We start from the raw sequence: 18,240 nt of genomic DNA, 5'->3' as shown, positions 1-18,240 counted from the left end.
ATAAACAACCTTCACATTTTAAAGGATTTTATCTTTTATATACTTAAGTTTTCATATTCAGAGCTACATTTATGATCATAGTTATCATTAAAATAAAATCAGAAATATAAATACTGTTTACTAGGGCAGTTTTAATAAATCTCGTTTGTGCGATAGCATTGTTTCCATGACAGTGTAAACAATCAGCCGCCATCTTGGCTCCACTCACTGTACTGGTTGCTTCGATCCGACTGATGTTTGACAAGTAGCTCAACCTGTTGTAGGAAAGACCAACACGTAACAAGCCAACATGCCTAAAAAGTCTAAAAAGGGCAAAGGAAAGGGAAAGAAGGGGTAAATCAATTATGTTTCTGAACTGATTATGATATGAATCTTCAATGTTTATAAACTGCTAGGCCTATTTACTCAGAAAATAATTAGGCGCCATATTTAGTAGCGATATAAGGCTAATATTTTTCAGAATTAGGCCTATTTTTTAATATTAAAGTCCGTCCGCCGTGATGTAGTACATGTTTCGTATCCTTTTAATTGTTAACCTGAAAACAGGTTTAGTCAGATTAAAACTTTTGAATGAATGAAAATACCACTAAGCAGCTGTTTAGGCCCTTAAATATGCATATTTTATTTGACTGTAGGCCTATAAACCTACACGCCATAAATCATACTCATGTCGTAGGACAAATGTATAGATGGACCAAAAGTTTATGCCTGTACCTAAATTTAAAAAAAAAAGACATCGCAAAAGTTAAATGCAGACTCATCATTTTCCAATTTAGAATTTATGTCTACTGACACAACTGTTTATGCAATGACAGGAATATGGTAGGTGTGTAGATGTGTAGATGTGTCTAAGGAGGTTGGTACTCTTGCAGAGTATTTTGGATTCCTGTGGATTATATATATTTATTACCCATAAAGTTCATAAATATTGTATATGCACTAGTGCAAATAACACTTTATGCGAACCAGTGTATAATTCATGTCATCGAGACGTTGACGTTTCAAATGTTATTGTGACATAAAGGTCGGAATAATGTCACACTAGAAACGATTGTTGACTGTTGACTGAAGATTGTTGACATCATGCGACATTGATGGTTTTCTAGGACGACAGTCGTGATCATGTGGTTTTTTTCTAAAGGGGAGCTTAAAACAGTTAAGTTTTTTTGTTTGTTTTGTTTAAAGCCACACTCAGCAAATATTCCAGCTATATAATGGCCGTCTGTCCATAATTGAGTCTGGACCAGACAATCCATTGATTGACATCATGAGCATCAATAGACACAGTTGGGATACGATGCATCAACTAAGTCAGCGAGCCTGACTGAAACACTTTCAATAAACCAACCTGAAGACCAGTTTGTAATATTTTCCTGACAGCTGTGTATTTCTATTGCAGGAAGAAGGGATCAAAGAAAACAAAGAAGAATGAATCAGTTGTTGCAATTGCAGCTGCAAACTCAAGAGTATGGGAATCAAGGTTGGATGTGGCTGAAAGGTCTAAGCAGGAATTCCGGTAAGTAATGTGTCCTTCAGATACACTGGACTGAAATGACACTCAGATATGCTGTATTGTTTGATAAGTACCAAACTATCGAACACATGTAGGCTTATCTTATAGAAGTTGATTGATCTGACCTTATGAATAATTTATTGCTATTGGAGGTGAGGTGAAATGGGGTTTAACTAGGGCTGGGATGGGTAACTTGGGTACTTCGGTCCGGTGAGCCCTGATTAGGACCCAGGTACCCACAGTACTACCCGGACCCATGGTTAGTTATGTGATATATTGTTTACCAAAAAAACCTCTCTATAGCTCAGTGGTTACACTACAAGTTACTAATGTTCGCATTTCTATCAAACGATGCACCCATTCCTATTGACTTGTAAATTTTTTAGTAAAGATACAGCTAACGTCAGCATCAGTGTACGCATCACCTGGGCCTAGATTTTCGAAACGATCGTGGCCCTAAAATTATCGTAAATTTATCGTAAGGAAATCGTAGGCTATCGTAGCATATTTTTGAAACTATCGTAGCCCTAAGATATCTTAAGATTGTCGTAAATCTACGATAGCCCCATACCTGTCGTAAGTTTGTTTTATCTTCATCCAAGATGGCGGCATGCTTTTCCATAGATATTTTGCCAAACAATATGTCTGCTTTACGTTCAAACATGGACATTTCATTTTGTAAAACTGAGTGATTCAAATTGACACTTCGAAAACACGAAGAAAGCATCAAGTAATTGTAAGTTATTAAATTCAATACCTATGTTATCTATATCCTCTTGAAAGACAAATATTTGATAAAAAGTGATTAAAAACTGTCTGTTGAACATTCTTTAAAAACAGGTGATTAACGGCATATAGATGTTTTCCATTATGAATATAACAATTTACTGAAATTTTGACAGAAAAAGTTAAGCACAGATTTTCGTATCGACAAATAAAATAAAAAATGGGTTCCCATGCTCGTTCTGGTTCTCATCAAAATGTAGCAGTTTGCACATTGTCCAAAATTCACTTTCCAATATATGTTCGCAGAAAAAAAGTTTATTGAATGAAATTTACTGATCAATATAAAATACACATTTTCAACACAATAATCTTTGCATTCAATAAACCGGTTTTAAAATTACAAAGTATTTTGCTCCTCAGCCAGATTTAAATCAGGCAAATCAGTTTATTAGCTCTAATTAATTTAAAAGGATAGAAAATGACCACATTATATGTATGTTCACGTTAACTTGTGGCGTGTTCCATGAGACAACATAACTTGACAATTCCTAAATTATCTCTCTTTGCGAACGAAAATTAGTGTCACTTTTAAATTTTGAAAATAATTATGGATCTAGATAGATAAAAAAATAATTTCATCATCTAAATACTAATAGCCTGATATGGTATTTAAGTCCTTGGTTAATTCATGAAATATATTGGATACATAAGTAACAAAACAAACTTAACAGGCTTAGATTGTTATAAAAACTTGCTTGTGGGTGCGCTGCTTCCTGAACAATTTTTGTTTTGAGTGTTTCCACGTATAATGTTGGTGTTTACACTAATATAAACTTGACTTTTGACATAAACACAAAAATATACAGTATACATCACTTAACATCAGACTTGAACACGCATGTTAAATGCTGAACGCATATGCAGTTTGATCAAAGGTCTTGTCATTGTCATTTAGAATAACGTCCCTTACTTTCGTTCACATTTCAATTCTAATGGCTAAAGTGTGGTTACACTACACTTATTGATTATAACATTTATCGGTTTTGAAAAATGCTATTGCATGGCACACGAATGCTATTTGTGTTCAGGTAGTCATGGCATCATTTATCATAAGAAAAAAAAGTCTACATATAGGATTGTACAGAATTTCACTCAAATATGTGCATGTTAAACAATGTGACCTGACAATGTGATCATGAATTCCCTGTCACTTATATATGTTGTTGTTATTGTCAGCAGCTGGGAAATCCCCGTGACGTCATTGGGAAACACCCCGCTTTTTCGATCTCTAACACAAATGAGTTCTCTGTCAGAGTTACGATAGGTATCGTAACTCTGAACGATCTGCGACAGGTTTACGATAGTTTCGAAAATCTATCTTATCTTAACCGTAAGATATCTTATCTTTGAACGTAAGTAGTTACGATTTATCTTAGCTAAGATCGTTTCGAAAATCTAGGCCCTGATCATTTGATACATGTCTTTAAATAGTTTTAGCCAGGGCTGCAGTAAAACAATTCCAAATCAGACATTTTGTTCCAAACCCTTGAGACCTACAGTGGGTACCCAGGTAGTAAGTTTGTGCGACATGCATGCACATGTGTGTGTGTGTGTGTGTGTGTGTGTGTGTGTGTGTGTCTGTGTGTCTGTGTCTGTGTCTCTGTCTGTCTGTGTCTGTGTCTGTGTGTGTCTGTGTGTGTGAAATACTGTTAAAAGCTGTGTTAAACCAAACTCACTCACTCACCTAAATGCCATGCACCAAACAGGGTAACACTAGTACCATCTTTTAACATCTTTAGGTAGGACACGGCTGGATATTGAACCCACGGCCTTCCACTCTCCAGGGGGATGCCCTACCACTCGGCCACGGAGGTGGTCTATTGTTATTGGACATTTTCTGTATTGCTATTGGACAAAAATGTTGCACAGGCAGGGTTATGGGTATCAGAGACGTCTTACATTCTCTGAGCAGAAGTGCAATAGTGCTCTAGATAAGCTGCATATTTGCATAAAATACAAAACATATATTGCCATTAACCAATTGAATGTGTGTTGCTTGTGTATTACTATGCATTCAAAATGTACCAAAAAAATGGTGCATAAGTACCCAAAGTAGCTTTTTCAGTTTGCATGCCTATATTTCTTTACAGATCTTTTAAATTCTGTTGAAGGTTTACACCCAACTTACCATGTTACACAGACTCACACAATTCCCAAACATTAAAATAGTGAAGTCACACCTACATATCTTGTGATGAACTGCAGGATTTGTGTATGCACGTATGTGATGTGCATGATCATGACAATATTTTGAACATGGTTATGTTTTGCAGGGACAATGCCAAACACTTGATGTTGGAGAATGATGCTCTGCAGACTCAGATGTTACAGACAGAGCAGGACACCATCGATGTCATCACCTACCTCAAGAAACAAGACCAGGACAAGGATACACAGGTACAATTCAGCAAAACACCTGCACATTTCCATTGTCTGTGAAATTGTATGAGTATGGCCCTATATTGCAATGTAGAGGTGGGACATGTTCAAATTTACTACCCAAATACCCACAGGAGAGCTCAAGAGTTGGGTACAAAATGTCTGATTAGGAATTGTTTTACCGGACCCTTGGCAAAAGTATTTAGATATACATATAAAACGATTTGGTCATTTATACACTGACCTTGACTGAAGGTGATCTTAACTCAAAACATATGACCCCTGCAGGGTTCACTCTAGGAATTTTCTGACATGGGCCCTTTATGTAAAAACTTTTACTATTCCAGTGGTATGCCCACAGTTGCCCACACAGCACAATGTAGAAATGCCCCATTGTATTTAAAAATGTAGCCCTTTATTCAAATTTAGGGGCTAAAAGCACTGCGCCCCACCCTAGAATTATCCCTGCCTGTGAAGATCCCGGGTAGAATAGGTCTTCAGTAACCCATGCTTGTCGTAAAAGGCGACTATGCTTGTCATAAGAGGCGACTGATGGGATCAATTGGACAGGCTCGCTGACATGGTTGTTGCATGTCATCGTATCCCAATTGCGTAGATCGATGCTCATGATGTTAATCACTGGATTGTCTGGCCCAGACTTGATTATATATACAGACTGCCATCATATAGCTGTAATGTTGCTGAGTACGGCATTAAACAACAACAAACAAAACAAATCAAAACATATAAAAGTCAGAAGAAATGCACATATCGTAAGAAAGATATGCGAACATTCGCGACTTGTAGGCAACCATGTTTTCTCATTAAACAATATACCACCTGACGAACCACGGGTCCTACACAGTACCCACCTGACCTGAGTACCCGAGTTAGCTGTCCCAGCCCTATTGCAATGGTTATTTCAGTCTTGTGATGAGGCTGATGATTTGGTGATGATATGGCAGAATGTTTTTCATGTACATTAGTGTGCCTGTATCGCAATGGACATCTGTATATTTGAGCTCTGTCATCAGTATGTTGTCTGTATCACAATGTACATTTGTGTGCCTGTGTCGCTATGTACATGTGTGTGTTTGACCTCTGTCGTCAGTATGTTGTCTGTATCACAATGTACATTTGTGTGCTTGTATCACATTGTACATGTGTATATTTGAGCTCTGTCATCAGTATGTTGTCTGTATCACAATGTACATTTGTGTGCCTGTGTCGTTATGTACATGTGTGTGTTTGACCTCTGTCATCAGTATGTTGTCTGTATCACAATGTACATTTGTGTGCTTGTATCACATTGTACATGTGTATATTTGAGCTCTGTCATCAGTATGTTGTCTGTATCACAATGTACATTTGTGTGACTGTGTCGCTATGTACATGTGTGTGTTTGACCTCTGTCGTCAATATGTTGTCTATATCACAATGTACATTTGTGTGCCTGTATCACATTGTACATGTGTATATTTGAGCTCTTTCATCAGTATGTTGTCTGTATCACAATGTACATTTGTGTGCCTGTATCACATTGTACATGTGTATATTTGAGCTCTTTCATCTGTATGTTGTCTATATTGCAATGTACATTTGTGTGCCTGTATCGCAATGTACATGTGTGTGTTTGACCTCTGTCATCAATATGTTGTCTGTATCACAGTGTACATTTGTCTGCCTGTATCGCATTGTACATGTGTATATTTGAGCTCTGTCATCAATATGTTGTCTATATTACATTGCACTTGTGTATGATGTCTATATTGCAGTGTATGTGTATGTCGTTGATAATACAATGTACATGTTTATGCCATCTATATCACAATGTAGATAGTTCAGTTGTGTTACGAGTATATCATCTATAGTGAAATGTACATGTATAAATTTCAGCTGGAACGTCTGCAGCAGCAGATGCGTGACATGAAGAAGGAGCACCGTAAGGAGAAGGAGGTGATTGTGGAGGACTTCAGCAAGCAGATAAATGAGTTGGAGGAGAAGTTGGGGGAGAAGATGCGTGAGGTGGAGCTCATGCAGTCGGAACTCAAGATGGTCAAGGAGTTCCGCCGGCGCCGTGGTCAGATGCAGAAGGAGTTGGATGAGGTATGTCGGGGGATACAACAACCATGCCTATTGGTCATCTATGTCAGGCTTCATTTCAGCTGACCCAGATTCAGACTGACTTGTGGTGGTGAATGGATCGAGGGTCTGATACCCTGGATAATCGAGGATGGCACAAGTGTATCTGACTCCGGTGCCGTTAGAGCTTGTGTTACAGAATATTTAGGATATCTGCTGTTATGACATTTTCTAAATTCACACCTTGAAAGTTTCTGCATCAGTGTGCTCTAATAACATGTCTATCACCCACTTGAACAAAGTGATCTTAGTGCTAAGACAATCGTAAGCCTATGTTTAAGTATGTGAGTTACGATTATCTTAACGCTAACATCGCTTTGTGCAAGTGGGCCTAGGTCAGCATTGTTGATTTGTCAGTACTATATGTGTGCTCATGAGTTTTCACCAAAGGGGTAAACGTTTAAGTCTTCTGACTTTCCTCCCACAATAGTCCCTGATAATCCCTAGGATTCGAGGATTCCACCCACATCTTTCCTTCAACTAAAGCTTAGTGTTATAGTTATTTAAAAAAATATATCTACCTTAGATAAAGTTAAAAAAGTTATACATCCAAGTTGACATCCATAACAATTTACAGTTAATGGTCATTTGACTAGTCTCCCAGAATCCTCCTCAGTGGCGATGGTAGTGGTGATGGAGTATACTCATGACTCCTCCTCAGTGGTGATGGTAGTGGTGATGGAGTATACACATGACTCCTCCTCAGTGGTGATGGTAGTGGTGATGGAGTATACACATGACTCCTCCTCAGTGGCGATGGTAGTGGTGATGGAGTATAGACATGACTCCTCCTCAGTGGCGATGGTAGTGGTGATGGAGTATACACATGACTCCTCCTCAGTGGCGATGGTAGTGGTGATGGAGTATACACATGACTCCTCCTCAGTGGTGATGGTAGTGGTGATGGAGTATACACATGACTCCTCCTCAGTGGTGATGGTAGTGGTGATGGAGTATACACATGACTCCTCCTCAGTGGCGATGGTAGTGGTGATGGAGTATACACATGACTCCTCCTCAGTGGTGATGGTAGTGGTGATGGAGTATACACATGACTCCTCCTCAGTGGTGATGGTAGTGGTGATGGAGTATACACATGACTCCTCCTCAGTGGTGATGGAGTATACACATGACTCCTCCTCAGTGGTGATGGTAGTGGTGATGGAGTATACACATGACAAGCAGTATAAATGTAGGATAAATGTAAATGTTGACCTTTCGTTTCCAGATCAAGGAAGCCATGCACAGCGCCAACAGGGAACATAAGGCTACTCTTGCCAGGATGGAACAGAAATTCTTTGAGGAAAAGGTTAGATATATTTATTTGGTTGGGAGTTCAACAGGAAGTAGCAAATTAAGATAGAGAAAATGTATGTGACAGTGTCACTGTTAACAGTGAGAGACCATGGTGATGTTTTATCATGTATGTACTGAACATTGGCTATGGTTGTTTCAGATGCGCTTGCAACAAGAAGCTAACCAGAAAATAGCTGAACTGGCTGAGAAGGCTCACACAGAGGCGATTTCGTAAGTTGGGGTAGAATCTAGGCAATGCAATCTTTTTAGAAGTATATCAAGGTTAAACAAATGTTATATTTGGGATAACACTTTCTTAGTAAAGTACAGATTCTAGTACTTTTTTGAGTTGAGTCCTATCCGGGATTCGAACCCACACTGCCAGAGTGGGACACCTAATCGCCAGGTTATCTGCCATAACGAAAGTTAACTACCATAAGAGTTCTTTCCTACAGAACTAAAGCTAATTAGTTCAATGCAGGTATCTACCAGGCCGCCGCCATGTAGCTGTAATATTGCTGATGGCGGCATTATGGTGTACTCACAAACCTCTATAACAACCTTCCATTGTTGTGTTTTATGTCAAAATGCACTGTTGGTCTGTTTCTGTAACCAGGGTTACAACAAAGACACCAAGCATAGTGGTATAGCCAAGGATTTTCATTCAATGCATTGATTTTAACTTTTCGTTCACAGTTTTAGAACATTCTTGATCCTGCCCTTTTTCCCAGACAGACATTAACATTTTCTCATCTTTCTTTCTTGTAAACATGTTCATAAGATTATTCATAATAATCACTGCATTAAATAATGTTTATTCACCATACTTATCCATGGGACTGTGGTGAAAGTATGTCTAGAGTACTTAAAGTCAAATTTGTCATCTGCCATAGTGTAGGTCACAGACTGTTTTGATCTGAAGCTCATGTATATGTTATAGCCTTGAAGTTGTTTTTAGAAAAAATGTCAATCCAATTAGATACGTTTATATGTGTCAAACTAGTAATAGTTAAGCTGGTGGACTCTACCTAGTTATTTCAGTCTCTGATTTTGGTCAGTAAATCACATTTGTTTTTCAAAATTGGCAAATAGTTTTTTGTACTTCCTTGCTGCAGTAACCTGGATGAGACAACCAAGTCTGTGTACAAGGAGAATGTGAGACTGACAGAGGCCCTGAACTACCACATGAAGGAGGGGGACATGTTGAAGAAGGAGCGTGAGCGGCTCCTGGAGCTGAGTGAGCGACTCCAGGGGGAGAAGGAGGTCAATGAGCTGATGGTCCAGAACAAGGTGGTGCAGGCCAAGCAGCAGAAGGAGGAGATCAAACAGGTGTGCCATGCTGCCCTTATGTCCTTTTTGTGATCTCAGGTGCTGCAATTCACTGTATAGAGTTGCATCCCTTAGCTGTGCCAGGATTTGCTCATGAGTATGAATCCCAGAATTGCCTTAATCATGATCCTTGATTTTGTCAGAATGGCACCCATGCTTATGGGTGATAAATATCTAAAGATGTCCCTTCCCCCAGCTAGTGAAGAACTGCTTGTGTGGAGACAGAAGTTGCCATGATGTCATACTTGTCATGACGTCATGATGGACAATGGCTATAACGTCACAGTTAGCTAAATTTAGTTGCAGCAATGAAAGCAGCTCGAATCATATAATGCTAAACCAACAGAGTGTGCCTGATGAAGGCCGGGACGGTGAAAGCTTGAGACTATGTATAGTTCTGTATTTATTTGAATTCCCCTATGGGAATGGACACAAAATAAGTTATATGTCATTTCTAATCATTTTTGTGTGATAAATATTATGTTGATGATATGTAATATTTATCCCCTGATTTTTACACCAATTTTTCATGTATTTTTCCATCAAATACAGAGCTGGAGTAGAATGTTTCAAACAAATTAGTTTTAAATTCTCTTTCAGTTAACTGAGAAACAGGAAACGCTTGAACAGTCTCTGAGTCATGTTGTTCGAGAGTTTGAGAGAGAGAAACAATCTCTGGTTGAGAGAGCTGAGACTGAGACTGAGGCTGCCAAGGTTGAGCTTGTCAAACTCCAGAGAGTCATTGAGATGAAGACAAGGGAGATGAACAAAGTCAAGAAGCTGGCTAAAAACATTCTGGACCAGCGGACAGAGCTGGAGCGATTCTTCCTGCAAGCATTGGAGCAAGTGAAAGGAGAGATCGCCGCTAATCAGTGAGTGCGACTGCATGTTAGATCTAGTTATAAAATTGAAGAATTAACTGCAGCTAGCACTGTTCCAAATCCTCCAATTCATTAATGATTTGTGTTTCAGTTTTCAGCTGAGGAATCAACCATTAGATATGTGATTATTTTCCACTGGTAAAATTACATGGTCATTTTAATGAAATTTCTTCTAATTTGGAATTTTGTTGTCAAATCATATAACATCCTGCCATTATGAGACCATTTTGATTGCCAATGAGACTGAAATAGAAGGCACCCCTTATTTGTCATGATATTGCCTCGGCCATGACAAAAGTTATTTCAAATACAATTACAAACCCAATCTTCTACCCTTTGTGACCTTGGCCTTCAAACACTGCTCAGTAACTTGACAACATTATTGGTAGGATTTGTTTCAATATTTCATGGGTGGTTAGCCTACAATATATACATGGGATGATTTGCAGGTAAAATTTGAAATTTTCTATGTTTCATGCTTTATCCCTCCTCATGAATGTATTCTTATTTGTTTATGAGAATAACTCTGTCCCTTCCTTGTTGGTCAAGTCTTTGTATAGGCAGTGCTCTGATCCATTAATAGCTTGAGTGAATATAATTGATTTGGTTTCAAATTGTCAAATTCATTCATTAGATTGTGAATGGGCTGTGTATATATAATATACGCAACCCATTCACAATCTAATGAATGAATTTGACGATTATATATCTCAGTTACCATGTTTATCATGTTTATGTTAAAATTTGGAATTTTAAAATCAATACATGACTTATTCTATATGCATTGCTAGCTGGGATCAGGTAAGAGGTCAATACTCTCACGGGGCATCTGAATCTTGCCTCATCACTCTGCATCATGTCTGCAAATAATAAAACCAGAAATCATTTAAATATTGTTCTCCATGTGGGGATTCCAGGTCAGAATAGATCCCGAGTGCCACAATCTTGCTATAAAATGCAGCTAAAATAAGCATAGTGTTGTCATGATGTTTGACTGCTGATTCTATGTCAATGTACCATTACGCCATGGATTGTTGCTCATACTATCAACCACTAATTTGCCTTGCTCTTACACAATTATTGACGGGCAGTCATTTTATGACTGAATATTGCTGACTTCGGCTTATAACAGTGATATCACTCATTGATAACCTGTGATATGTAGGTGTTTTTATTCGTTAGACTGAGCATGTTAAGCATGAAAATTGAAAACTAGCACTGGGGATGTTTCAGAACCCAAAACACTTCAATGCATCAGACTGAGTATATATCTTAGCACTATTTTGTGATTTGTCTCGTAATGTGTTTGGGTATTGTGCACGTGAGCACTCTCTTTCCTTACTGTGAAGTCACCTAGAACTGGAACTGTCCACAGTTGTTGAGACACACAGTGTATTGTATGGAGTATGTCATACAGATTTCTACACACAGTCTACACGCTCACCCTTTTTGCAGTATGTGCACTCTATGATGAGGAAATAATAACATAATTACAGAAAGTCATTGTGTTATATTCCTAATTCTAGGTTTTGATTGTTTGGTTTGAAAAGTAATATATGTAATTGCATGTATACAAACACATATTGACATTGAAAGATAATTCATTCTGTTTTTAAGCTACGTTCGGATCAACATAAAACATAATAAAAAAATTCAAGTATTATATAATCAATAAACAAATTGTGCATGTACATTGGCGGTACTTATGTAAACTTTATTTGAACATGAAAAAATCCAAAAGAATTCTATGTAGATATACTGTTTTTAACATGTTAAGTTCCAAGGACATATGAAAATGTATATAGAGATTCTCACTCAAGTGTCTTTTGATATCAAATATATCAACACTCGTAACCAATGACGTTACAATAGTCTGCAAAGCATTGTGATGCAATTTCATTGCAGCGATATCTACAATGTAGATATCGCTTGATCTCACCCAAACGATACCTCCTGTGGGAGCCAGTTTTGGATGATAAAGATTAATACAATACTGCTTTTTCAACTTTGTTCTGACAGTGTTAAGTTTCCAAGTAATTAATATACATTATATAAAATAATAGACAGACAAGAAGGAAAGTATGATGAGTTATTCTAATTGGACAGCTTGTTTTCAAAAGATTGGGCGTTTGATAGAACAGGGCATTTAATTCATCAAATACCATTCCAAATCAAATACAATCATAGTTTATAGGCTATTATTTTACTCTTTCACCATGATCATATTTAGGCATTTTCAAGGGTTTCAATAAAGTAGGCAAGTCATGTTGGGCATTAACACATCAAGTGAATCTTACAGAATTATATGTAACCTTCCCCATCTCCAGAGCGCAGTACCGGCGTGATGCACAAGCAGCCTATCAGCACCGGATGCTGTTTGCACATGCAGGCAAAGGCAGCTACCCCAAGATCCGAACGTTCACCAAGTCGGAAACCAGCACCAACAGTGTGTTCAAGGACCTAGAGGCAGCAGAGAGATTGTGAGTAGCTGGATATAGAGAGAATGTCACATGCATGGGTTTGTCATACTGACTTCATGAAACAAATGTCAACTTTTTGTATTTCACAAGGAAAATAGAAGAATTGTGACACATTAGTAGTAACAGGAGTGAATTAACACATGAGTGTAATTATCTTTATTGTCCACACATAATGACAGTTAAGCTTTAGTGAAGAAGCAGAGTGTGTCTTCTGTATTGAAAACCTTGGAGCAGGCCCCTAGTCAAGTGTCTCAAGTATGTCAGTTTGGAGGCAAAGGCTGCTACCGTATTCGACGTAATAAGCGCACAAGGAACTCTCAAAATTAACATGATTAGAATATTATTTTGGAGTTGAGAGATAAATTTCGTGGTTTATGCTGACAGGCTGAAATGTTCATATACGACAGATATATTTTTCCAGAATTTATTGCCCATAATTAAGGTTTCATATAACACACGAGTGCGTATTATACGTGAATAAATAAGTCTTTTGTACATTGACCAATCGGAAGGGGTGCTAATTGGGATTGTTCACTAGCCAATATATAGGCAAATATCACTGTGGGCGCCTATTAGATCTGAGCGCTTATTACGTCTAATACGGTATATTCATGAAAATGTATTCACAACATAACTGTCATGAGAAGGACACAGGCGGCCATGTGGACTATGGTGCTATTCCTGGATTAGCTGATCGTCAGTTTGATTCCAAGATTTGTCCTAGCTACATTCCTTGGTTTGTCATCACTAAATTGACACCTGTCTGTTGTACAAAAATGTAAATGTTTGTGTAGTTTTGAGTCTGCCCTTTCAAAACACACATGACACTGAAATAAATGAAATACTGTTTAACAATGTTTACTGTGATGTTAAGCACTACTCACTTGTTAGTCTCCTTCTGACCCTGATAAACTATGTATGTCAGTCTTGTGATTTCTTATTGGGAGAACATTCTCAGGTTTTAATCAATATGAATTCACTTTGTATTTGCATCTTGCTATTAAAGGAAGGAAATCAAGTAAGTTTGTGTGTGTATATGCATGCTGTTTAGTTAGACTGTTTGATCATGTATTTCATCCTCGATTATCCTATGCATTGAATCCTCATTCTATTATCATGATAATGATAATTACCCTGGACTCATGGAGATGTGATATGCAGGGTAATAGTGGATGCATGTCAATGTGGTGGATGTATTTTTCAGGAGTCACTGTGTTTTAGTCCATTAGTCATTGAAATGTCCACCAGACAGTCGTGCTAATTTAATCCCCAACTGTGTTATTGATAATGTGGCCAAATATCACACAAAACATTTTCAGGTAACAATTGCATTCATGGCTGCGGTGAAGTATAAAGCTTTAAACTAGGTGTTTCCTTTTGATTCACTAAGGTTTAGAAATGTGTTACAGAGATATGATTATCAGTAGGTATTATTAACCAATTAATTTCATATTTAACATGTTATATTTGAGATTATGCTTTCTTAGTAAGATTCAAATTTTTGTGTACTTTTTGGATGGGGACCCATCCAGGATTTGAACTCATCTCAGAGTTAGACACGTAATCGTCAGCACAGCAAGACAGAGACCTAACCCCCTCAGCCACTGAGGCTTCAACACAAGTGGAAGTTGGACAACTGATATTCTAAATCACATACTTTGTGTACCCCTTTGATAGTCATACCTGACTTGAATATGTCAAGTTACATAGACATGCTCTGGTCATGTCAGTATGATGTATGTTACAGGTATGATGTGACGGGGAAGGTTGATATCAGTGACCTCACATGGGAACAGAAGGAAAAAGTGCTCCGCTTCCTCTTTGCCAAAATGAATGGTGCAGAAACCACAACTGTCAAAGTGCAGGGCCTGCCAACCATAAAGGGTGAACATATGGAGAGACAGAGGGGCCTCACACAAGCCGATGGGTCAGTATTTGTTGTTGTTATGCCTCTATAAAGAATCTTGCAATTCCATTGGTTAATATGTACCATGTGATGAAATAATACATTTCAATGTAGACCCCAAGTTATGTGACTGACACGGAGCTTTTTTACTTGGTTTACATAAACATGATGAATATTGACTCATCTGCTAGAAAACAAGATGGCATCTGGTCCTAACGTTTAACGGTTCACAGCTAGGTTACTGTAATGAAAGAGAGGATGTTTAAAAGGCTTCATAAACTTTAAACTGAATTCCGGTGTAACAAAACAAATGATTTTTGTTGACGAGGTCAAGATGCAAAAAACATGGACCCTCAGACCTGTCAGTTACTCGTTTACACATATCGACTTATCGTCAAGGCACTGGGTATTTCTGGACTAAGCAGAACAGAAGTCCCACACCATGGATCTACAGTAGTCACAGCAGAGATTCCCTTGTGATAGTGGACACTGACGTGAAATGCCCACAGCTCTTAATACAAGGGTGCATCACAGGGTTTTACCTTGACTTACAAAAGTGGGGCTCCTTGGCCCACTTGCACAAGGCGATCTTAGCGCTAAGATTATCGTAACTCCCATGCTTCAACATAGGCTTACAATAGTCGTAGAGCTAAGATCGCTTTGTGCAAGTGGGCCCAGGAGACCCCCAATAGTTAATTGAAGGCTCCTTCCAGGCAATATGAGGGTCCTGTAAAGTGAAGGTGACTAACAGGATCGGGTGGTCAGACTCGCTGACTTGGTTGATGCGTGTCATTTTATTCCCGTTGCGTGGTTCAATGCTCATAATGTTAATCACTGGATTGTCTGGTTCAGACTCAATTATTTACAGACCGCTGTCATATAGCTGGAATATTGCTGAGTGCAGCGTTAAACATCAAATAAACAAGCAAAACAAACAAATCCTGTAAAGTAATGAAATGGTATAGTGTTCTGTACATTTAAATAAGTACTTTAGAGCCTGGAATGAATCAGTGAATGACAGTGGTCATGATTGATGGATGAAATGACACCCATAACTGCTCTTGATGCGCTGTAGGTACAATAAACATTTTTATGCATCCCTTGCATAATTTTCTTTTTCTGCATCCATTCTTAACATTTGTCCGTCGCGTAAAACCCTGGCATCATTATAGGGCAAGAACATTTACACTGAAATGTTGTATCAATAAATTCATTTAACATTGACATAAAAAGGGTTTCATCAATCAAGTGCTTACACATTTACAGTACAAGTTTATAGGCAAAACATGCCTGCTTGTTTACTGAAAACTTTGAATCACAGGGTGCCTAAAATATTTCAGAAAAATGGTTGTATAACATTAAGTGCCTTCAGTTTCACATTACAGTAAACTACATTTATAACGATCATGCTTATAACGAACTGACCAATATAACAGCTTTTTTTTTAGTCCCGACCATTTGCTGTATAAATGCTGTAAATGCTTATAACCAACTATGGTTATTACGAACTAAAATTGGTGGTCCCTTCAAGTTCGTTATAATGGGAGTTTACTGTAAATGGTTATAATTATGAATAGCATGCCCAAAAGATTAATCATACTCAAATATGTGTAAGAAATGTCAAGACACAGATGTCTGTTTAGAAGATATACCTGTGTTTTGAAATTAGAGGTAGTATAACAGATTTATACTCGCTCTGAATTTGATCTAAGACCGAACACTTTAACGTGACAGAATGTATGTATGTCAGGTGCTTGTGTTGCATGTTTCCACCTCATGTCTTGTGTTGCAGAGACCACAAGGATGCTGATGCTGATGATCTGACCTTCCTCACCCAGGCCAAGGTCGACCTTCCTGGGGACCTCAACCCTCATGCTGTCATCCCACACATCGGGGGCAACCTGGGGATGCTGGTGGAACCACAGGCATCATAATGTGCCAAACTGTCTTCTTGTTTTCTATGTATTCGTTATATCATGAAAATCAAAGCCTTTCTTGATTGATTGAAGGCTGTTTGAAGTCAAAAACTTACTGTCTCAAAGGAGGCATTTTGAAGTCATTACTTCTTGGAACGTGTAGGTTGGTATAGATAGAAATGGTCTAATGTAAAATGTCACATTATTTTTATCCAATCGATTTTGAATTACTACCAAGTTGAATGTCAGGATATTACATAATTGTTACAAAAGAATCTGGCTACTGAACACAGGGATTCTGGTAATTCTGAGCAATACCATCTACATGTCGATATTGAAGTATGTCCTGGTAACACAGATTTAACCATGTGTTTGCGATATTTTGTTTACAATACGTTTATTTTGTAAATCCATATACCTGCAACCAGCATTTCGTGCTCCAACCGTGCCCTTGCCTTCACTATAATGTGCTTTATTGTTGTACTTGTCAGCAAATGTCAGGAAATTGATGCGTGTCAAGGATGTCATGAACAGCTGTCTTCATTGTCATAATACGAAATCAATACCAGCATCTAACCAAAATCGACAACACCTTACTCAGCTGGTTTGAGATTGGCAACTTTGTTTTGTTCACCTGTCCAGGTGATTAAATAGCACAGATAAAAATCAATTTCAGAAACTGAAACTATTTCTAAAACACACAGTATTCAATTCAAGATACTGAAAATGAAATATATGATGATTTTTTACAACAGCTGCTGCAAGTGATGACTGTGGATGAAGAAAAATAATATGCTCACTTCGTTTGACATTTACTGACGAGTTTACTTCCCAACAAAACCAAATGTATTATCCTATCCTTCCAAACCAGTTGTCTCCCCTAGAGTAGCAGATTATGCAAGCTGCATCAAGTACTTGATACTGAGTTGGACCATATTCAGGCAGTGTTATGAGTGAGTGAGTTAAATATGGCTATATAGCAACAGGGGAAAATTATACATTTATTAAAGGCATATACAGTAAAATAAAAGGTTAAATATCACCCATGCTGTATAAAACAAACCATATGGTTAAATGTTTAACATATCTTGTCAGAGAGCACAATAGTTATGTTATTCATGGGAACAAATTTACATCTTATGAATATTTTTTTCATATTTTGCCCTTTTTCTAATCTAACATTTCTGTAGAGGGTTAGTAAGGGGCTGTGCCACTTTTAGCAATATTTCAGCCCAGAATGGGTTTCATACATTGTACCATTGAGGTTCAATCTTAAATTGATGGTTCACCCAAGCCTTTCTGTAGAAGTATACTTCATTAAACAAGTTAATCATAGCTCGAGCATGTTTACTGTCCATACAGCATGGATGTTGAAGTCAATAGTTCAGAGTAGATCTTAGACTTGATGCAGCTCATGGTATTTGCCCTAGTGGACTGAATGCTCCACCAAAGCCTTTATGTATTATACCTAATGTATTACTCCTAACCCCAGTATTCTAGTGTCTTTCTACACTTTACACTGTTTTATAGTCAATATTTTATAAACCTACTTTGTACATACCCTGAATCCTGTCTGTGATAGTGTGGAACCGTGTATTTATTGAAGTCTTAG

The 18,240-nt window shown here is 37.9% G+C and overlaps 1 protein-coding gene across 1 annotated transcript; it reads left to right on the top strand.

Annotated features, from left to right (window-relative positions):
- The first annotated feature begins 197 nt into the window (after window positions 1-197).
- Window positions 198-17,585, top strand: LOC139443901 (basal body-orientation factor 1-like). Its single transcript, XM_071224791.1, has 11 exons — window positions 198-333; window positions 1,400-1,516; window positions 4,573-4,696; window positions 6,575-6,784; window positions 8,049-8,129; window positions 8,277-8,347; window positions 9,232-9,445; window positions 10,046-10,317; window positions 12,654-12,806; window positions 14,554-14,733; window positions 16,505-17,585. Exons 1-11 carry the CDS (start codon window positions 290-292, stop codon window positions 16,644-16,646), a joined length of 1,608 nt encoding a protein of 535 aa, XP_071080892.1. The 5' UTR covers window positions 198-289; the 3' UTR covers window positions 16,647-17,585.
- The last annotated feature ends 655 nt before the right edge of the window (window positions 17,586-18,240 follow it).

This window comes from Haliotis cracherodii, unplaced genomic scaffold (assembly GCF_022045235.1).
Source record: "Haliotis cracherodii isolate W230 unplaced genomic scaffold, xgHalCrac1.p SCAF_5, whole genome shotgun sequence".
Classification (NCBI taxonomy): domain Eukaryota; kingdom Metazoa; phylum Mollusca; class Gastropoda; order Lepetellida; family Haliotidae; genus Haliotis; species Haliotis cracherodii.
The sequence above is the reverse complement of the archived record's forward strand: the minus strand, read 5'-3'. Positions and strand labels throughout refer to the sequence as shown.